The sequence below is a fragment of the Schistocerca nitens genome, chromosome 2 (genome assembly GCF_023898315.1).
Source record: "Schistocerca nitens isolate TAMUIC-IGC-003100 chromosome 2, iqSchNite1.1, whole genome shotgun sequence".
NCBI classification, from domain to species: domain Eukaryota; kingdom Metazoa; phylum Arthropoda; class Insecta; order Orthoptera; family Acrididae; genus Schistocerca; species Schistocerca nitens.
Window position 1 is genome coordinate 933,820,679 of NC_064615.1, and position 23,320 is coordinate 933,843,998.

The 23,320-nt window shown below is 39.1% G+C and overlaps 1 protein-coding gene across 2 annotated transcripts in view; it reads left to right on the forward strand.

Moving 5' to 3' along the window:
• LOC126237258 (glutathione S-transferase-like) overlaps positions 1-18,483 on the forward strand; it is an 89,316-nt gene extending 70,833 nt beyond the window's left edge. For both annotated transcript variants that reach the window (XM_049947180.1, XM_049947181.1), the window contains exon 5: positions 18,129-18,483. In XM_049947180.1, coding sequence (XP_049803137.1) covers positions 18,129-18,296 — 168 coding nt within the window. In that variant the 3' untranslated portion in view covers positions 18,297-18,483. The remainder of the gene's footprint in view (positions 1-18,128) is intronic.
• Positions 18,484-23,320: the final 4,837 nt, after the last annotated feature.

Consider the following 23,320-nt stretch of genomic DNA (forward strand, 5'->3'; position numbering starts at 1 on the left):
TCCATGATTATTGTTGCCCACTCATTTGTTAAGTGTTTTATGACTTTCTGCACTATAGTGACAGTATTAAAAATGTCTATTACTATGAAACTGACGAAGCTGAGAAAGAGACCCACATGGTTATTGGTTATTTTAAACTGAATGTGGTCCATTGGATTACACAAGAGATTCCAGAAACGTACTCCAAAGAAAAAACATAGAGTGGAAAAACTTCTAAGGAGTACCTTCAACAACACACCTACACTTTAATATGAACTTTCTCACCTGTCCATTCAACTGATAATATTTATTTGTAAATCACTGGAAATCAGGAATAATGGCTTATGATTGGAACAACTGATAAAATATTTTCATCCACCTGCTCACACCCCGGAGAAAAAGAAATAAATTCACAATTGATGGTATTCATGACATGGTTGTCTCTTTGTTGTATTCTGTTCTTTTTTATATATAATCATACAGCTGACTGTGTTTGTTTACATGCAGAATTCATATAAAACTGTGGAAGCTATTGTTGTTTTGTTGTAATTTCTAAATACCATGTTGGATCTTCATAATACATTAAAGGTGCTGAAAACTATTTATTTCTCATTTTTCATCTATAAATAGCAAACCTGGCAATATGTACCATTGCTAAATATGTGTGAGAATTGGATACATGTTCAAAACTCCTTCTCTTCCCCCTCTCCGTCCATCTCCCCTGCTCCTTGCCCACATCCTCCCTCTCCCCTCCCCTCCCCCTCTCCCTCTGTCCGTCCATCACAACATCACAATCTTCCCCCCTCTCCCCCTCACCTCACCTCTCTCTCTCTCTCTCTCTCTCTCTCTCTCTCTCTCTCTCTCTCTCTCTCTCTCTCTCTACCCATCTCCTCCTTCCCCCTCTCAATGTTCATTCCCCCCTCCCTCCTCTTTACCCATATCCTCCTCCTCCTCCGTCTGTACATCACCATCTCTACCCACTCCCATGTGTCTGTCCACCACATCTTCCTCTTGCTCTCTGTCCACATCCTCCTTACCCCACTCTGTGTCCATTTCCTTCTCTTCACCCCTTTCTCTGACACTGAGCCTTGTTCATTGTTATTGGAAACAAAACTTTGATTGGGAATTGAAGTCACTTAAATTGACTGGGTAGATCGATTGGGATCATTGAACATTGGTAGATGCCTCTCCAGTTGCTGGATCAGTGAGAATGATAGCTTCAGTGACAGTAGTTTGCACAGATTTAATCAGTGAATGCATAGGATTACAAAGTGTCAGATAATTCAGATTGTTACAGTATTCTAATCATAAGCCAATAAGCCATAAATACAGATTTTGTGTCTTCTGTGAAAACTGACTGTGAGGAAGAGAACAAAACATCAGTGTTGTGTATACAATTTTTGTTTATAATTATATGCAAGCAAAAAGGATATATATGGCAAAACAATTTGTCTACTGATTTAAATGCCATGCTAACACAGTTAAAACTGCCTGCAAGAAATGTTTATTATTTTTGATAGCAGTGTCAAATGATGTCTTGTCTTTATATAGTATTACAGAACTGCAGATAACACAGTTTTCTACATGTATTTGGTAAGTCATAATCTGCATAAATAATTTCTCAGAAGTCCAGTTAATTAAAAATGTAATATAATTTTAAATGTAATATCACTGCAAGGTACAGTCCAGTAACTTTGTCGTGAATAGGGGGCCTAGGTTCCATCAAGTGATGGTAATAGCTTATGTGGTTTTTATCTTATTTTATTTATTTATTTATTTTTTTAATGTGACTAACATACAAAATCCAAGTTTCTGACCTCACCAGCCCCCTGGATCACTTTTGAGTATCCCAAAACTGCAAAATTTTTGCACTTTTTCAGTTTTTCCCACTTTGAACAAGAAGGAAGACGTTTCTGTCAATGATGTTTTTACACTAGATTTAATTTGCTACAATTTGAGACCAAAATTGACTCAGAAGACCTAATAATTTCTGATATAGAGCTTTTCAAAATGTGGCAAATTTTCCAAACTTGCAAATTTTAAGCTAATTTTCATGTTTCGTCATAGTCATTTGTCTAAGACAAAGTCAAGAACCTGTGTGAAATGATTGAGTGAAGTAAAAATATATCCAATTTGATACTTTGAAGGCAGGGAATACATAGATATAGGAATAATAACACATAGTGAGAGATGGGAACCTACTGATGGTTTCTGCGAACTTAATATTATAAGTGAATTGATGAAAGAAGCAGAAGTATAAATCACATCATTGTGAATTACTAGAGATGAATCTGATAAAAAGAAACTGTGTGACTGATTTTTGAAGTACCCTCCATTTCATAAAATGGGGTTGATAATGTTCTTAAGCAGTGGAGATATAGGAGAGAAAAGTGTCAACTGTCATATGGCAAAAGATAATAGGAAAAAAAAGCACTTTGAAGGTTTTGGGGGAAAACTTCCAAAATGTCAAATTTGGGTCTAAAATCAAAGTCTCTCTCTTTTCTCTTCCACGTGTACTGTTAGTGTTGACAGCAGACAAGTGACCTCTGACCCACTCACCCTGTTCCAAAGGGTATGCATTTTGAAAAAGTCGGATGAAGAACTGGAGAACTTCTACATGTATGAACTGTAACCATTCTTGATGTTTGTACTCACTCAAGAGGGGATGAGGAAGGGCAATAAATCCTCTTATCCTTGAGGAAACAACCACTCCCATTGTTTCCCAAGGAAATTTTTTATCTACTAATAAAAACAAATTAAGGTTCATTCAACTGCTGAAGGTGAAATTTGAAGCCAAACACATTGAGGTTATTCAGGCTGAAGAAGGTGCTGACACATTAATCATCACGACCACTATCAGAAAGGACTCTTAATTTTCATGTCATGCTTATTGCAGGAGTGGATGAAGACTTGTAAGTCATTCTCACTGATTTTGGTGGTCCCACACAAGGTACTATATATATTCAGAAGTGTGGAAGAGGCGAAATGCCAGATGCCTTCTACTTAACCACCCCAACATTCACAGTCAGTCACCTCATGCCTTCAGTGACTGTGTTTTCATTGCATGCTTCTCTGGCCAGGGGAAACTGTAGTTGTTTCACATACTAAAGAAACATGTAGACCTTAAAGAGACAGCTGCAGTTTTTTTTCTAATCCAGCTGTGACAACTGCTGAAGTAGCTGGATCAGAGGAGAAACTCCTCATTGAGCTGTACAGTGGGGAAAGGTCCAGTCAAATCCTCAACAATCTGTGCTACCTGCTCTTCACACGGGCTGCTTACAAGACCAGTTTTGACATGGTGAGACTTCCTCCCATGCAAGATGCTACAGAGCTACATTCGTTTTGCACATAACACCAGGAGCAGCAGTGACTGGGTTACAAAAACAAACTGCTCGAATGGGGATGAGTTGCTACAGTCCAAAGCCTTTTGACAAAGATGGCGTTGAGGGAAAAAGCCCCCCTCAAACCTGCTAAATGTGATTTCCTGCAGAAATGCTTGCATCTATAGGAAAGCCTGCAGTAGACAACCTGCAAAAAGCAGCCAGAAATTATGGTAGACATCAATTTCAAAACCCAAGACTTGGACAAGTTTAATGAAGATGCTGAGATGTATAGGCTGCTCAGACAAGTCGAGGAAAAATATCGGGTATTGATATCATTATTTCTATCAATTAATACTTACCATCATGTGGGTTGCCTTTGTATTAGGACTTTTTGACAAGGTTATACCTTGGGATAATCAACAAATACATATTTACATTCCATTTCTGGACATTCAGGACAATGAAAATGGCACTGAACAAGGCAGATTATCAGATTTGCTTAGCCCTCGTCCTTTGAAGAGGAGGAAACACCTTTAATTCACATTTTGTGTACACTATCATTCACATCATTTACACTTTTTGCATTCACCTCATGTAAATGTTTGTTAAATAAACTTTTTATGTACACTTTTTTTCTACAATTTCAGTCACCTTGTTGTGAACAGTGACCTCCCACCAAACATCAGCGTCTCCAACTGCCAATCAAAATGTTAAACTGAATAATTATTTACTTTGCTGAAACATTTCAGACAGGTTATTGAAGATAGAAAGACTACAGCATGTGATGATACATGAAAATTAGCTTAAAATTTCCAAGTTTGGAAAATCTGCCAGACTTTGAAAAATTGTATCTCAGATAATATAAGCTCTTCCAAGCCCATTTTAATCTCAAATTGCAACAAATTCAGCCTAGTTTAAAAATGTATAGAATGATTTTTGTTGCTTCTTCATGGTCAAAATGGCAAAAAAAAAAAAGGTGCAAAACTTGAATTTTGCATCTGTCACACTCCACACTAGAAAGAAAAAAGAAACCTACCACCACCATTTGATGCAACAGTGTACTAGGTTACTGGAATAATGTTTTTTGAAGAGCTTTGTATTCAGGACTTTTATTACTAAGTGTCAGGTAGTTTCTCAACAAATTGGAAGCTCATGTGAAACGATATGTTCCACAACAGTTCAGTATTGTGTGTGTTGTGTGAAAGTTTTATTCAGTCTGGTATTATCTTAGTGAGCACCATAGTTTCCTTACATTATAGTTGCCTTACTGTACATCATCATCTCATTAATTTTGGAAAATAATGTCATTAGTGTATATTTTGTGCCTCTATTTCTCATAAAACCAAACTGCTCCTCAGTCAAGTCCACCTCCATTATCTTTTTCAGTCTTTTTGTCTTGCATCTTAACTGTGGTGGCATGTTAAATTAGGCTAATTATCCTGTGTTCAAGACATTCTTTTATTCCCTGTTTCTCTGGTATTAGCATCATTAGTACTGTCAAAAAGTTCTCTGACCATTCACAAATCTCATGCATTTTGTTGCATAGCCTCAGTATTTCTCTTATTGCTTCTTGGTTCAAATTCTTAAGTATTTCTCCTGATCTCACATCTGTACTTGTTGCCTTCCTGTTTTTCATTTAAACTGCACTAGCTAGTGGTTCTTTCTTAACATCATCCACATCATTCAAGGATTCGAACTGTAGATTTGTTGGTTTGTGATCTGTGTCATATAGCAATTTTAAATACTCTTCCCATGTCTGGAGGACTTTCTTGTGACATTTGTACATTACATTTTTGTCTTTCAATAGTGTTGTTGTTGTTGTGGTCTTCAGTCCTGAGACTGGTTTGATACAGCTCTCCATGCTACTCTATCCTGTGCAAGCTTCTTCATCTCCCAGTACCTACTGCAACCTACATCCTTCTGAATCTGCTTAGTGTATTGATCTCTTGGTCTCCCTCTACGATTTTTACCCTCCACGCTGCCCTCCAATGCTAAATTTGTGATCCCTTGATGCCTCAAAACATGTCCTACCAACCGATCCCTTCTTCTAGTCAAGTTATGCCACAAACTTCTCTTCTCCCCAATCCTATTCAATACCTCCTCATTAGTTACGTGATCTACCCACCTTATCTTGAGCATTCTTCTGTAACACCACATTTCGAAAGCTTCTATTCTCTTCTTGTCCAAACTGGTTATCGTCCATGTTTCACTTCCATACATGGCTACACTCCATACAAATACTTTCAGAAACGACTTCCTGACACTTAAATCTATACTCGATGTTAACAAATTTCTCTTCTTGAGAAACGATTTCCTTGCCATTGCCAGTCTACATTTTATATCCTCTCTACTTCGACCATCATCAGTTATTTTACTCCCTAAATAGCAAAACTCCTTTACTACTTTAAGTGACTCATTTCCTAATCTAATCCCCTCAGCATCACCCGACTTAATTCGACGACATTCCATTTTCCTCGTTTTGCTTTTGTTGATGTTCATCTTATATCCTCCTTTCAAGACACTGTCCATTCCGTTCAACTGCTCTTCCAAGTCCTTTGCTGTCTCTGACAGAATTACAATGTCATCGGCGAACCTCAAAGTTTTTACTACTTCTCCATGAATTTTAATACCTACTCCGAATTTTTCTTTTGTTTCCTTTACTGCTTGCTCAATATACAGATTGAATAACATCGGGGAGAGGCTACAACCCTGTCTCACTCCTTTCCCAACCACTGCTTCCCTTTCATGCCCCTCGACTCTTATAACTGCCATCTGGTTTCTGTACAAATTGTAAATAGCCTTTCGCTCCCTGTATTTTACCCCTGCTACCTTCAGAATTTGAAAGAGAGTATTCCAGTTAACGTTGTCAAAAGCTTTCTCTAAGTCTACAAATGCTAGAAACGTAGGTTTGCCTTTTCTTAATCTTTCTTCTAAGATAAGTCGTAAGGTTAGTATTGCCTCACGTGTTCCAACATTTCTACGGAATCCAAACTGATCTTCTCCGAGGTCCGCTTCTACCAGTTTTTCCATTCGTCTGTAAAGAATTCGCGTTAGTATTTTGCAGCTGTGACTTATTAAACTGATAGTTCGGTAATTTTCACATCTGTCAACACCTGCTTTCTTTGGTATTGGAATTATTATATTCTTCTTGAAGTCTGTGGGTATTTCGCCAGTCTCGTACATCTTGCTCACCAGATGGTAGAGTTTTGTCATGACTGGCTCTCCCAAGGCCATCAGTAGTTCTAATGGAATGTTGTCTACTCCCGGGGCCTTGTTTCGACTCAGGTCTTTCAGTGCTCTGTCAAACTCTTCACGCAGTATCTTATCTCCCATTTCATCTTCATCTACATCCTCTTCCACTTCCATAATACTGTCCTCAAGTACATCACCCTTGTATAAACCCTCTATATACTCCTTCCACCTTTCTGCCTTCCCTTCTTTGCTTAGAACTGGGTTGCCATCTGAGCTCTTGATATTCATACAAGTGGTTCTCTTCTCTCCAAAGGTCTCTTTAATTTTCCTGTAGGCAGTATCTATCTTACCCCTAGTGAGACAAGCCTCTACATCCTTACATTTGTCCTCTACCCATCCCTGCTTAGCCATTTTGCACTTTCTGTTGATCTCATTTTTGAGATGTTTGTATTCCCTTTGGCCTGCTTCATTTACTGCATTTTTATATTTTCTCCTTTCATCAATTAAATTCAATATTTCTTCTGTTACCCAAGGATTTCTATTAGCCCTCGTCTTTTTACCTACTTGATCCTCTGCTGCCTTCACTACTTCATCCCTCAGAGCTACCCACTCTTCTTCTACTGTATTTCTTTCCCCCATTCCTGTCAATTGTTCCCTTATGCTCTCCCTGAAACTCTCTACAACCTCTGGTTCTTTCAGTTTATCCAGGTCCCATCTCCTTAAATTCCCACCTTTTTGCAGTTTCTTCAGTTTCAATCTGCAGTTCATAACCAATAGATTGTGGTCAGAATCCACATCTGCCCCTGGAAATGTCTTACAATTTAAAACCTGGTTCCTAAATCTCTGTCTTACCATTATATAATCTATCTGATACCTATTAGTATCTCCAGGATTCTTCCAGGTATACAACCTTCTTTTATGATTCTTGAACCAAGTGTTAGCTATGATTAAGTTATGCTCGGTGCAAAATTCTACAAGGCGGCTTCCTCTTTCATTTCTTCCCCCCAATCCATATTCACCTACTACGTTTCCTTCTCTCCCTTTTCCTACTGACGAATTCCAGTCACCCATGACTATTAAATTTTCGTCTCCCTTCACTACCTGAATAATTTCTTTTATCTCGTCATACATTTCATCAATTTCTTCTTCATCTGCAGAGCTAGTTGGCATATAAACTTGTACTACTGTAGTAGGCATGGGCTTTGTGTCTATCTTGGCCGCAATAATGCGTTCACTATGCTGTTTGTAGTAGCTAACCCGCACTCCTATTTTTTTATTCATTATTAAACCTACTCCTGCATTACCTCTATTTGATTTTGTATTTATAACCCTGCAATCACCTGACCAAAAGTCTTGTTCCTCCTGCCACCGAACTTCACTAATTCCCACTATATCTAACTTTAACCTATCCATTTCCCTTTTTAAATTTTCTAACCTACCTGCCCGATTAAGGGATCTGACATTCCACGCTCCGATCCGTAGATTGCCAGTTTTCTTTCTCCTGATAACGACGTCCTCTTGAGTAGTCCCCGCCCGGAGATCCGAATGGGGGACTATTTTACCTCCGGAATATTTTACCCAAGAGGACGCCATCATCATTTAATCATACAGTAAAGCTGCATGTCCTCGGGAAAAATTACGGCTGTAGTTTCCCCTTGCTTTCAGCCGTTCGCAGTACCAGCACAGCAAGGCCGTTTTGGTTAATGTTACAAGGCCAGATCAGTCAATCATCCAAACTGTTGCCCCTGCAACTACTGAAAAGGATGCTGCCCCTCTTCAGGAACCACATGTTTGTCTGGCCTCTCAACAGATACCCCTCCGTTATGGTTGCACCTGCGGTACGGCCATCTGTATCACTGAGGCACGCAAGCCTCCCCACCAACGGCAAGGTCCATGGTTCATGGGGGAAGCTTTCAATAGTAGCTTCTAAAAAAGTTTAGATTTCAAGCTCAAGCCTACTCTTTACTCACTTCTACAGTAAATAATGTCTTCCCTTTCTCCCCATTTAATGAGTTGTACTACAATTCTCTTTTAGCCACTTTTTTCTAGCTTGTTCTGAGCATTTTTTATCTTTATTGTTCTTGAGTTTGAATTTTCTTTTCTTCTTCTTCTAGGTAGTCATTTCTTGTGCAACCCAAGATTTTTTTCCTTTCACATGTCATATACATTTATGTTCTCTTTTAATGGTGCCTTCTATTGGCATACTTCAATACTCATTGATGTTATGAGGTAGTTATTTGTCTTTAAGTGTACCAATAAGTCCCAGTGATAGTGGTGATGATATACACTGCCTGACAGAAAAGTGAAGCACCCAGAAAGAGAGGAGGAAACAAAGTGAAACTTCACAGGTTGAGAGGGTATGTGATGTTACTGTAGTAATTACAAAATCAAGTCAAATTTCCCAAGAACTTGGGAGTATGAACCCACTTATCAGAATGGCATTGCACCCCCTGTACCTGTATGCATGCACTGATTTAATTGGGAAGAATGTCATAAAGCCATTGTATTCCCTTCTGGGCCATGCTGGCCTACAACTGTTGTAACTGGCCCATGCTATCCTGCATACTGGCACTAGGATGCAGTTGACATATGAGCTGGTCCTGCAACTGTGCTACCACGAACAGATCTGGGGATTTTGCTGGCCACAGAATAATCTCCATATCAGACAGGCAGTTCATAAAGACATGTGGTACGTGTCAACAAGGATTGTCCTGTTGAAAAATGGCACCACGTTACTGTCAGATGTGAGGCAACAGATGAGGACACTGAATGTCTGTGGTGTACCACTGTGTCATCAGAGTACCCTCAGGCACTACCAGCTATGACGTGAAGTCATACCCAATGGTGCAGGATGACATAGTGCATTGCAGGGAGTCTATTACTTGTACTCAGATGGCAGCACAGATGTGAAGAGGTTATGCAATGCATGGTGCACAATATTTCAATTCTCCTGTGTGGTGGTCAGATGTGGCCAATGGAACCTTGACAGTGTGAATGCCTGCCCTCACCTTCTCATTCTGTCTAACACTGGCTCACTGTCATATCCAAGTGCTGCACAAGTTTTGATATTGCATGATTCAACCAGTTGGCCAAATGTAAATCCCCCTTCCAGTGTCTGTCAGATGCTGATAATGTCTCACATGGGTATGTGGCAGACCAAAGAAATTATACATCATAAACTGATGTCACTTGAAAAGAAGAATGACATACTGTCTTGCTCACATTAGGAGTTCAGAAGGGCAAAATCAACACAGACAGCAATTTGTGAATGACTCAGCAGTGTGTTAAATCTAATGTATGATAAACAAAGAATAGATGCTTTTAAATTGGAAGAAGCTATTACTGTGGATGATAACAAATATCTTCTCATAAGAACAGATAGTGGTGATATCTGAAATTTCTATAAAAAAATACTTCAATTAACTCTTTTATTAAAGCAAAATTGATTTCAGTAAGGTATTCTGATCAAAAGTAGAAAAAAATCACTGAAATATAGTCAAGTGAATGCAGTCACTTTGGTGTGTCCCTAGGATTGGCTAATGGACCGCTTTATTTTCCTGCTATACATTTATCATCTGAGAGCAAATGTAAATGAAAAGATTGTTTTATTTGTTGGGGATATGATAGTTCTAGTAAATGACGAGAAACTATAGTGTTGTGTAATGTCTTTCATGAAGCAAATCAGTATATGGACACTGCTTTGCCAGTTCATTTCATGGGACATTATGTTCTATGCACCACTACAGAAACAATTTTGAGTACTTGCTACCCAACATTCTGTAATGGAATAATGATGTAGAGAATTTGTGGCATCACACAGTGCACTTGCAACACAAAACAGTGCCATTAAGTAATGAATGGAGGTAAAAGTAAGGGAATCATACAAACATCCTTTCAAAGTGCTTAATAACTTTCCATAACATATGTTTAAATTAGAAAACACTTTTGTTTTTAAAATCAACTCTGACTGATAAAGACAGTTGGGTTTCAGATATAATGCAGGCAAATCCATGCACTCCAGACATCATTTTCCAAAATGTATGAGAGGTGATGTATCCTTCATAAATCACAGTTTGAAATTCAGAAGACATGCTGAACTGAGAATGCTCTCTACACTTTTCACGACCATCAAATAATAAATCAACACTAGGGTTGGTATGTTCTGTGACCTATCTAGAGCATTTGACCATGTGAATCATAATACTCCCCTAAAAATATTGAGGTTTTGTGGAACTGACAGTTTAGCCAACAAATGGATAATGTCACATCAAAATAAAAGCATGCAGAAAGTTGTGCTTAATAATTCAATCAAAGTAAACAATGGAAAATCTTCTGAACAGGGAGAAATCAATTTTTGGGTTCCATAAGGCTCGATCTTGGATCCACTATTGTGTCATATATGTAAAGGAACTTCCATCATATACGCAACAAGCAAAATTACTTCTTTTTGCAGATGGCACTAGTATTATAAAAAGCACAAGCTTACAGACAGAAATAGAAGAAATAATAATGGAGTCAATTTGGTGTAGGAAAGGCAGTTTTCAACAGTGGCAAGGTCATAGGTGTAGGTGATGTTAGTGTAGAGGGAGGTGGCACAGAACAGGAATGAGTGGGGTGCCAGGTGGTAAAGGAAGAGGAACAGGCCACTAAACATTTCCTGTACTGACACTCCATAGGTCTTGTTCCTTTAGAGTCCACACACAATACTGTAACTGGTAGATGCATAGGTGGCAGGGCACACAGGGGAGAGCAGTAGTGATGGGGATTGTGAGAAGGCACTGTAGGGGAAATGCCAACTGCTGGAGCGGAACTGTCATTTGAAACTGAAGCCTACACTCATATTTTTTTTGTAAATATTAAGTGGGCCCTCTCCACACCCACACTTGCATGGTGACCATTCAAAAAATGTCACCTCTGGTTTGGTTAGTGTCTAAAAAGAATTCTGCTGAAAATGCAACAGTTTATTTTAGCCTGGCATGTTATTCATTTGCAACTTTCAGAGAAGCGTCTGAAGTTCATTAATTGAGGAACTGAAGAAAGAAGTGAAGAAGCACTTGAAATGAAAACACAAAGGACCTGCTACCACAGAAGAAAATGGATGCAGATAATAAGCTCCATTTGAGATTACTACTGAAGGCCATTGTCAATCACTGTGTATGTCAATGCCTCGGTGTGAAAGACTATATTAGGCATGGGTTCACAATCTCCTCCTGCAATACATTTCTGAATGAATGCAAAACAAATGGTGAAAAACAGAGCTTCCAGATGGAATGCACTCATGTCACTGGATAAGACTTATGTGTATTCCGCTATAATAATTACATTTTGGCTATTTTATGTATCATGCTGGAGTTGAGAAATGTTGTGTAACAGTAATCACCAATGTGAAGGAAGCTTTCTTTGGGGATTCATGCTTAAAAGCAAACTGAAGTATTAAGAGAAATTGGTGATGTATGTGTCTATTGAAAACAAAAAGTGAATGCTATTCAGTGAATGCATCCATAATCCCATCACACAGATGTTAGTCCATACAATGAGAAGGCAGCTTGGATACACATCAGTGAAACTATCTTCTGTGCCTCATTATTAAAGTAATTTGTGAAAATAGTTTTCATTTAGCTAACAACCAGTTTTGTATGTATTTTCTTACTTAAAATGCATGCAACATATTTCAGAAAAATGATATAGATAAAAGTATTTATAGATAAAAGTATTTAACCTAAAACCTCTTTCCTCATCACCTTAGCCAGCTTCATCCTGACCCACAACTTCTTCACTTTTGAAGGCCAGACATACCAAAAATTAAAGGGAACAGCCATGGGTACCAGGATGGCCCCCTCGTACGCCAACATATTCATGGGTCGCTTAGAGGAAGCCTTCTTGGTTACCCAGGCCTGCCAACCCAAAGTTTGATACAGATTTATTGATGACATCTTCATGATCTGGACTCACAGTGAAGAAGAACTTCAGAATTTCCTCTCCAACCTCAACTCCTTTGGTTCCATCAGATTCACCTGGTCCTACTCCAAATCCCATGCCACTTTCCTTGACATTGACCTCCACCTGTCCAATGGCCAGCTTCACACGTCCGTCCACATCAAACCCACCAACAAGCAACAGTACCTCCATTATGACAGCTGCCACCCATTCCACATTAAACGGTCCCTTTCCTACAGCCTAGGTCTTCGTGGCAAATGAATCTGCTCCAGTCCGGAATCCCTGAACCATTACACCAACAACCTGACAACAGCTTTCGCATCTCGCAACTACCCTCCCGACCTGGTACAGAAGCAAATAACCAGAGCCACTTCCTCATCCCCTCGAACCCAGAATCCCCCACAGAAGAACCACAAAAGTGCGCCACTTGTGACAGGATACTTTCGGGGACTGGACCAGACTCTGAATGTGGCTTTCCAGCAGGGATACGACTTCCTCAAATCCTGCCCTGAAATGAGATCCATCCTTCATGAAATCGTCCCCACTCCACCAAGAGTGTCTTTCCGCTGTCCACCTAACCTTCGTAACCTGTTAGTTCATCCCTATGAAATCCCCAAACCACCTTCCCTACCCTCTGGCTCCTATCCCTGTAACCGCCCCCGGTGTAAAACCTGTCCCATGCACCCTCCCACCACCACCTACTCCAGTCCTGTAACCCGGAAGGTGTATATGATCAAAGGCAGAGCCACATGTGAAAGCACCCACGTGATTTACCAACTGACCTGCCTACACTGTGATGCATTCTATGTGGGAATGACCAGCAACAAACTGTCCATTTGCATGAATGGACACAGGCAGACAGTGTTTGTTGGTAATGAGGATCACCCTGTGGCTAAACATGCCTTGGTGCACGGCCAGCACATCTTGGCACAGTGTTACACCATCCGGGTTATCTGGATACTTCCCACCAACACCAACCTATCCGAACTCCGGAGATGGGAACTTGCTCTTCAATATATCCTCTCTTCCCATTACCCACAAGGCCTCAATTTCCGCTAATTTCAAGTTGCCGCCACTCATACCTCACCTGTCATTCAACATCATCTTTGCCTCTTCACTTCCGCCTCGACTGACATCTCTGCCCAAACTCTGTCTTTAAATATGTCTGCTTGTGTCTGTACATGTGTGGATGGATATGTGTGTGTGTGTGTGTGTGCGCGCGCGAGTGTATACCTGTCCTTTTTTCCCCCTAAGGTAAGTCTTTCCACTCCTGGGATTGGAATGACTCCTTACCCTCTCCCTTAAAACCCACATCCTTTCGTCTTTCCCTCTCCTTCCCCTTTTTCCTGATGAGGGAACAGTTTGTTGCGAAAGCTTGAATTTTGTGTGTGTGTTTGTGTTTGTTTGTGTGTTCGGTAAGTCACATCATCTTTGTTTTTAGATATATTTTTCCCACGTGGAATGTTTCCCTCTATTATATTGATAAAAGTATTCAACTGGATAGATAAAAAAATCTATTTACCAAGCGGCAGCAGAACACACACATAAGACTGTTGAGATTAGCAAGCTTTCGAAGCCAGTGGCTCCTTCTTCAGGCAGAAGGGTTGAAGGGGAAGGAAGTAGGGTAAAGGAAACAGACTTGAGAGTTCTAGGAAAAGGAGTAGATTCTGGGAAAGTCACCCAGAACTGCAGGTCATGGGGGACTTACCGTACGGGGTGAGAAGGAAAGACTGATTGTTGGGGACTGCATTGGATGAGATTTGGAAACCTGAGAGCTTAAAGATGGGGCGTGCACAAGTTAATTAGAGTGAGAAGCTAAGTGCAATGAACATAACAGAGGTGGGAGGGGGTGTTGAAAAATAGGCAGGAAAGATGATGAAAGATGTAGGAAATTAAAATGGTGTGAAGCAAAGAGTAGTTACAGTGAAGAAAAGCTGAGACAGAAGAAATCAATGTAAATTAAGGCCAGGATAGGACCACCTGAAATTTAATAGGTTCTCTTCCCAATCCCATTCCACTTCTCTTGATCTTGATCTCGTCCTCAGCGAAGGCCAGCTACACATTTCTGCCCACATTAAACCTACCAACAAACAACAGTACTTACATCCCATCCTTTCCATGTCAAATGTTCCCTCCCATACAGCCTTGGCATCTGAGGCAAATGTATTTGTTCGGATGCAGATTCTTTACAGCAACACACCACCATTCTCACCTCAGCCTTCATTGCACATAATTATCCCACCAGCCTAGTTAAAAAGCAGATTTCCAGGCCATCACATCCAATCCTGGTACTGCTGATAACTCCACAAAACAGCTTTGGAGCACACCATTGGTGACTTAGTATTATCCTGGTCTGGAATGTGTTAATCAGCTACTTCGACAGGGCCATGATTTCCTAAAATCATGCCCTGAAATGAGATCCATTCTGTCTGAGGTTTTGCCCACCACATCTAGAATAGCTTTCTGTCGCCCTCCCAATTTCCGCAATATTCTTATCAGACCCTATGCTCCCTCTGCACTCATCTCCCTTCCCTACAGCTCCTATCCATGTTACCATACCCACTGCAATACTTGCTCCATGTACCCTCCTACCACCATCTATAATAGCCCTTTAACTGGCAAAATATATACTATCAAAGGGAGAGGCACCTGCAAAACGACATGTCATATACCAGCTGTTACGTAAACACTGTTCAGCCTTCTACATCGGCATAGCTACCACCAAATTATCAATTAGAATGAATGGACATAAACAGAGGATATATACTGGCAATTTGCAATATCCTGTTGCAGAGCATGCTCTACAACATGACACATGTGACCTCGGTGACTGTTTCACCACACACGCCATCTTGATTCTTCCCCCAGACAACAGTTTCTTAGAACTCCACTGGTGGGAACTAGCACAACATGTCCATGGTTCTTTCCACCCACCTGACCTTAATCTACATTAGTTTCTTCCGTCTCAGCATTTCCTCACTGTAACTACTCTTTGCTTCACTCCGTTTTAATTTCCTACATTTTTCATTGTCTTTTCCATTTATTTTTCGCCACCCCCTCCCACCTCTGTTATGCACTTAGCTTCTCACTCATATTAACTTGTGTATGATGTTTCAGTAGTAATCTGTCTTGCATATTACCTTATTTTCTACCTTTAAGCTCTCAGGTTTTCAAATCTTATCTGATGCAGTCCCCAAGAATCAATCTTTCCTTCTCATCCCATATGGTAAGTCTTCCATGACCTGCGGTTTTGGGTGATTTTCCCAAAATCTACCCCTTTTCCTATACCTCTCCACCCTTTTCCTTCACCTTCAACCCACCTGCCTGAAGAAGTAGCCACTTGCTCCAAAAGGTTGCTAATCACAACAATCTTTCATGTGTGTGCTCTGCCGCCACTCAGTGAGTAGATTTGTTATCTATCCAGTTAAATAATTTTATCAATAATTGATTGTTTTAATTGTGATATAGGTATAAGTGTAATACATGAGGATGCAGAACTGTGTGTTTGTGTCAGATTCATCTTTCATGCTGAAATTAAGCAGTAAGGCACTTAAATGTAAAAATCCTAGCAGTTAATTCAATGTTAGATCTTTCAAGAATCTTACACATGACCATACTTAATCTCACTAGATTTTCCAGGGATAATGTAAAGATTTTCGGATTGTCTTTATACATTTTAAAGTAGTGTGATAAGTTGCTATGACACATTTCTGTACTTCACATTATTCATATTCATAATACTGATTCTCTTAAAATTCATATTAAAAGAACAACCATTATGCTGCTGTATGTTTCAACTTCCAGAAGTGTTACTTTCAGTGAACCCCAGTTGTATTTTTTAATAGTTTACCCTATTTTCCCAACCCTAAAACTTTTCTTGTGTCTTTGATTGCCTATTAGTACTTTTGTTAGTAATTGTGCATGAATCATACAATATGATGCTAGTGCCAGCTAAATACATACAGTGGAAGTCTATCTTCTTCAGTGTTCAGTAGTAAGTGGCAAATTTTGTAGAAGTAATGCTGCTAAGTTCAATTTATTCATGCCAGTTGTAGCTCATATAGACATTTCATTACTCAAAAAATTTAACTTAGTTCTAGCTAAGTAGAAGCAAAGATGTATGCCCATTGTCTGTTAATACGAGGAGTGTTTGAAAAGTCCGTGCAAAAATAAAAACTACTTACATGTTTGGGGTAAACCTTTTTTATTTTTCAATATAGTCTCCTTTTAGACTTATACGCTTCATCCAATGCTGTTCTAATTTTTTGATCCCTTCCGAATAATAGGAATTGTCTAATTCTGGAAAATAGCTATTAGTTGCTGCAATCACCTCCTAGTTTGAATAAAATCTTTGTCCTGGCAGCCATTTCTTCAAATTGGGGACCAAATAGTAGTCAGAGGGAGCCAGATCTGGAGAATAGGGGAGATGTGAAACGAGTTGGAGTCCTATTTCCATTAATTTTGCGACCACAACTGCTGAGGTGTGTGCTGGTGCATTTTCATGATGGAAAAGGACTTTGTTGTGGTCCAATTGCCGGCATTTTTCTTGCAGCTCGGTTTTCAGATGGTCCAGTAACGATGAATAATATGTACCTCTAATAGTTTTACCCTTTTCAAGATAGTCAATGAGGATTATCCCTTGCGAATCCCAAAAGACAGTCACCATAACCTTTCCAGCCGAAGGAACGGTCTTCAACTTTTTTGGTGCAGATTCTCCCTTGGTAGCCCATTGTTTGGATTGTTGTTTGGTCTCAGGAGTGTAGTAATGTATCCATGTTTCATCCACAGTGATGAAACGACGCTTAAAGTCCTGCGGATTCTTCCTGAACAGCTGCAAACCATCATTGCAACACTTCACACGATTCAGTTTTTGGTCAAGTGTGAGCAATCGCGGAACCCATCTTGCGGATAGCTTTCTCATGTCCAAATGTTTATGCAAAATATTATGTACCCATTCATTCGAGACACCCACAGCACTAGCAATCTCGTGCACATTTACTCTTCTGTCATCCATCACCATATCATGGATTTTATCAATGATTTCTGCAGTCATAACCTCCACAGGGAATCCAGAACATTCAGCATCACTTGTGCCCATATGGCCACTCCAAAAATTTTGAAAACACTTATAAACTGTCCTAACTGAAGGTGCAGAGTCACCGTAATGTTTATCAACCTTCTCTTTAGTCTCCTGAGGCTTTTTGCCATTCACAAAGTAATGTTTAATCACCACAAGAAATTCTTTTTCGTCCATTTTTTGACAATCACTCAACTTTCTTGATTAACGTGAATGCCAGACACAAAGAAATAGAAAAATATGGCTGAAACTTGGTGCGTGTTCTTTCCAAAGATGCTACTAACTAAATATGACGTCGATACGCGTCGGTGGTGCCATCTCGCGGATTTTGCATGGACGTTTTAAACACCCCTCATATATACCAAATGCTAGTTGCAAAATAATGGATTATATTTAAATATTTTTGGATGTCAGGTAGCTCTGTATAAATGAAGTTAAAAGGAAATGCAGCTGTTAATTGTTTAAGAAATTTCTGGAATATTGGGACACAGATATTACTATGAAAAGTAAAAACTATAGTATTATGACATATTCATTTTACTTCACTTCAATCCTGTTGTAATTAATATGAAATCTGAAATACCACTTAATACATATTTTCATTTTCTCTTTTGTTTTAGCTGACTTGGGGAGACATTTTCTTTGCTGCACTGTGTGATTACATGAATTGTGTGGCTCAGTTTGATATTACAAAAGATTATCCAAATCTAGCATCTCTTAAGAAGAAGATAAGTGAACTACCAGCCATAAAAGAATGGATCAGCAAGAGACCAGTGACAAACCTTTGAGGCCACAATTTTTTTCATAATTTTGAAGAAAATATAGAGAATGAATTATATTTTTAAATAGTTGAACTTACATTGATTTAAATACGTAATTTTTTCTTGCTGTTTTATAACAGAAAAATAAGCTCCTGCAACAAAGTTGCATGTTTATATTAATTGTGTATCTTTACAATATATGCTAAAAACTGTTTCTCTTGTTTTGTTTCAAAAATATCACTTACATTGTTGTAAAAACTGAGCACAGGTCCCTTGTTCTTACACTCCTGTCCTGTGGGGGGGCTGGTATGCCAAAAACAAAACTCTGGAATATAAGTGTCTTCTATATTTGGTGTAGTTATATATTGGAAGAAAGTAAGACACAGAATGGCTCATGAAACACTGACTGATTTATTTTACGTTTTGTGCTAATACTATTTGCATGTAAACTTTTATAACTTGCAAATAATATTTGGCAAGTCTTTTAGTTTATTATGTGAAAGGGGCTGGCATCAGAGGGCTTACAACTGAACTACAATTGAAGTTTATGTTGTTGTTTAAACAAAGTAAGAATATAATTGTTTTACAGAGCTGCTGCTTAATATCCATGCCAGCAGACATTGAGATGGATGCAGAGAATCTGTTGTGATTATTACAAATGGATAGTACACTTTACTCTCACAGAGGGTGTGTGTGAAGTGTGTCATGGGCAGAGCCACTGACCCAGGTGTTTATCTGCCTGCAGCAATAGATCTGACCCAGTAGTTCTAACAATCCTTCCAATGCCCATGGATAAAGACTGAGCCTCATCCAGTGCTCTGTTTCCATTCTCCACTCTCCTGTGGATTGGCTTGCGTGTAAAAATTAATTCCCTTTTCAGGGGTTTCAATTCCCTGGCTTGTAGTAAAGGCATTATAATCTAGCTTAGTTACATCTGTGCTGACGGTGATGGTTTCATGGCATTATCACTCAATGTAGATACTAAGTGATGCCTACTGCACTTCAACACTGTGATCTGAGCTCCCACTAAAAATATCAATCATAAATTGTCCCTAATGTTTCAAAAATAACGTAACCGTCATAGAGCAAATGTAATAATACTGTTCTCAAATTTGGTGATCATCTTATGAGAGATTGAACTTAACACAAGAAAGAAGAGTTTCATCTCATTTATCATAATAACACTACTATATTTTTCAGTATTTGATGTGAAAATAAGATTGTGAAATTTTACAGCCTGGTGGAAAATGTGGTCTGTATGCATTATGACGGTATGATATAGGTAGTGACTGTTCTTCATGTAAGGCTCATCATGAAGTTGCATCAAATAGATATTTAAAATGTTCATTGATATATGTGTGAATGCTCAATGATGAACAATAAGCTGGACAGGATAGAAATACACAAGATGGGTTAGAAAAATAATGGATCCAATACAAACTATAGATGATTGAAAAATGAGAAATGATGAAATCTATAATAATGTGTAGGAAAAAAGTAATGAAAAAGTGAAGATTAAATGTATGACACCTCTGCTGAAAAGGAAATTGACAGTAGTGTGGATTGCAGAAATAAGAAAAGAACAACAAAGAATCAGTATCAAAGAAACTGAAATAACAGAAAGAAACATTTAAAAAATAAAATATTGAATCTGGAAGGCTTTCAAAGCAGAAGAAAAAGAAACGGGAATGATATGGGGAGAAGATGAAGGCACAAGAAAAAATAGGAAACAAAAACTAAACAGTAGGAACTGAAGTCGTTACATGCTCCTAGTTGGTCAAAACAAAAATGGAAGAGACAAATTAAGCAACTGATCATACAGAAATAATCTGAAAATTAACTGAAAAAGTCATGATCTTTCATATAAGAAAGGAAAGTATTGCCCCAAATGTAAAAATTCATGGTTGTTAAGTTTCTCACATTAGAAACCAAATTTATAAGCTTGTAGATCCAAACTCAAATGACAAATGTAGATTATCTGCATACAATGTACACACTGTTGTTGTGGTCTTCAGTCCTGAGACTGGTTTGATACAGCTCTCCATGCTACTCTATCCTGTGCAAGCTTCTTCATCTCCTAGTACCTACTGCAACCTACATCCTTCTGAATCTGCTTAGTGTATTCATCTCTTGGTCTCCCTCTACGATTTTTACCCTCCACACTGCCCTCCAATGCTAAATTTGTGATCCCTTGATGCCTCAAAACATGTCCTACCAAACAATCCCTTCTTTTAGTCAAGTTGTGCCACAAACTTCTCTTCTCCCCAATCCTATTCAATACCTCCTCATTAGTTACGTGATCTACCCACCTTATCTTCAGCATTCTTCTGTAGCACCACATTTCGAAAGCTTCTATTCTCTTCTTGTCCAAACTAGTTATCGTCCATGTTTCACTTCCATACAAGGCTACACTCCATACAAATACTTTCAGAAACGACTTCCTGACACTTAAATCTATACTCTATGTTAACAAATTTCTCTTCTTGAGAAACGCTTTCCTTGCCATTGCCAGTCTACATTTTATATCCTCTCTACTTCGACCATCATCAGTTATTTTGCTCCCCAAATAGCAAAACTCCTTTACTACTTTAAGTGTCTCATTTCCTAATCTAATTCCCTCAGCATCACCTGATTTAATTCGATTACATTCCATTATCCTCGTTTTGCTTTTGTTGATGTTCATCTTGTATCCTCCTTTCAAGACACTGTCCATTCCGTTCAACTGCTCTTCCGAGTCCTTTGCTGTCTCTGACAGAATTACAATGTCATCAGTGAACCTCAAAGTTTTTATTTCTTCTCCATGGATTTTAATACCTACTCCGAATTTTTCTTTTGTTTCCTTTACTGCTTGCTCAATATACAGATTGAATAACATCGGGGAGAGGCTACAACCCTGTCTCACTCCTTTCCCAACCACTGCTTCCCTTTCATGCCCCTCGACTCTTATAACTGCCATCTGGTTTCTGTACAAATTGTAAATAGCCTTTCGCTCCCTGTATTTTACCCCTGCCACCTTCAGAATTTGAAAGAGTATTCCAGTTAACATTGTCAAAAGCTTTCTCTAAGTCTACAAATGCTAGAAACGTAGGTTTGCCTTTTCTTAATCTTTCTTCTAAGATAAGTCGTAAGGTTAGTATTGCCTCACGTGTTCCAACATTTCTACGGAATCCAAACTGATCTTCCCCGAGGTTGGCTTCTATCAGTTTTTCCATTCGTCTGTAAAGAATTCGCATTAGTATTTTGCAGCTGTGACTTATTAAACTGATTGTTCGGTAATTTTCACATGTCAACACCTGCTTTCTTTGGGATTGGAATTATTATATTCTTCTTGAAGTCTGAGGGTATTTCGCCTGTCTCATACATCGTGCTCACCAGATGGTAGAGTTTTTTCATGACTGGCTCTCCCGAGGCCATCAGTAGTTCTAATGGAATGTTGTCTACTCCCGGAGCCTTGTTTCGACTCAGGTCTTTCAGTGCTCTGTCAAACTCTTCACGCATTATCTTATCTCCCATTTCGTCTTCATCTACATCCTTTTCCATTTCCATAATATTGTCCTCAAGTACATCGCCCTTGTATAAACCCTCTATATACTCCTGTACACACTACACACACTAAACATACATCATTTCACCTGTCATCAGGAGCATGATAATGTCCATGTGCCTCTATTAAATGTTTCTGTACACTGAAGTGACAAAAGTCATGGGAAAATAATATACACATATGAAAATGGTTGTGGTATTGCTTATACAATGTATAAAATGATAGTGCACTGGTGGAGATGTCATTTGTACTCCAGTCATTCATGTGAAAAGGTTGATGGTGTGATTATGGCTGCACGATGGGGATTAACAGACTTGTAATGCAGATTGGTCGTTGGAGGTAGACGCATGTGACATTCCATTTCAGAAATTTTTAAGGAATTAAATATTCTGAGATCCACAGGGTCAAGAATAACAAATTTCAGCCCTTACCTCTCACTATGGGCATCACAGTGGCCAGTGGCCTTCACTTAATAATTGAGAGCAGCGGTGTTTGTGTAGAGTTGTCAGTGCTAACAGACACTCAGCTCTGCATGAAATAGCTGCAGAAATCAATGTGGAACATACAAAGTCAGGACAGTGCAGTGAAACTTGGCATTAATGGGCTATAGCAGCAGATGGCCAACACAAATGCCTTTGCTAACAGCCTGATATTGCCTGTAGCGCCTCTCCTGGTCTCGTGATAGTATTGTTTGATCCGTAGTTTACTGGAAGATGGTAGCCTGGTCTGATGAGTCCCAATTTCAGTTGGTGATAGCTGGTGGTAGGGTGACACAGACCCCACAAAGCCGTGGACCTAACTTGTGAACAAGGTAGTATGCTAGGTGGCGGTGGCTCCATAACAGTGTGGACTGTGTTTACTTGGAATGGACTGGGTCCTACAGTCCACATGAACCAACCATTGACTGTAAATGGTTATATTCAGCTACTTGGAGATCATTTGCACTCATTCATGGACTTCATGTTATTAAACATGTCACCAGGCCACAATTCTTGGCGATTGGTTTGAAGAATATTCTGGACAATTTGAGTGAATGTTTTGGCCATCCAGATCACTCAACATGAATCCCACTAAACATTTATGGGATTTAATCAAGAGGTCAGTTCATGTGCAAAATCCGGCACCAGCAACACTTTCACGTTTGTGGATGGCTATAAAGGTGGTTTGGGTCAGTATTTCTACAGGGGAGAAAGTCTGGCTGGATATTTGATGGCATCCCAAAACTTTTGTCACCTCAGTGTATGGTACCATTTGTGTGAAAAACTGAGTTAGGATGCCTTCAGATTGAAGGAAACATTTGTCACAGAAAGATGAAAGAAGATTAGCATTTTCCCATTATTATAAATGTTACTCTGCAAGTATGTTGTGGTATGACAGAGCTGTTTTATTTTCTAATTTTTATCAATATTAACATTTTTACCATCACCTAAATTGTATATTAACACTCACCAGATGTCTTAGGACATAATAGACAAAATAAATACAGAAAATGTCCTCACTTGCATCA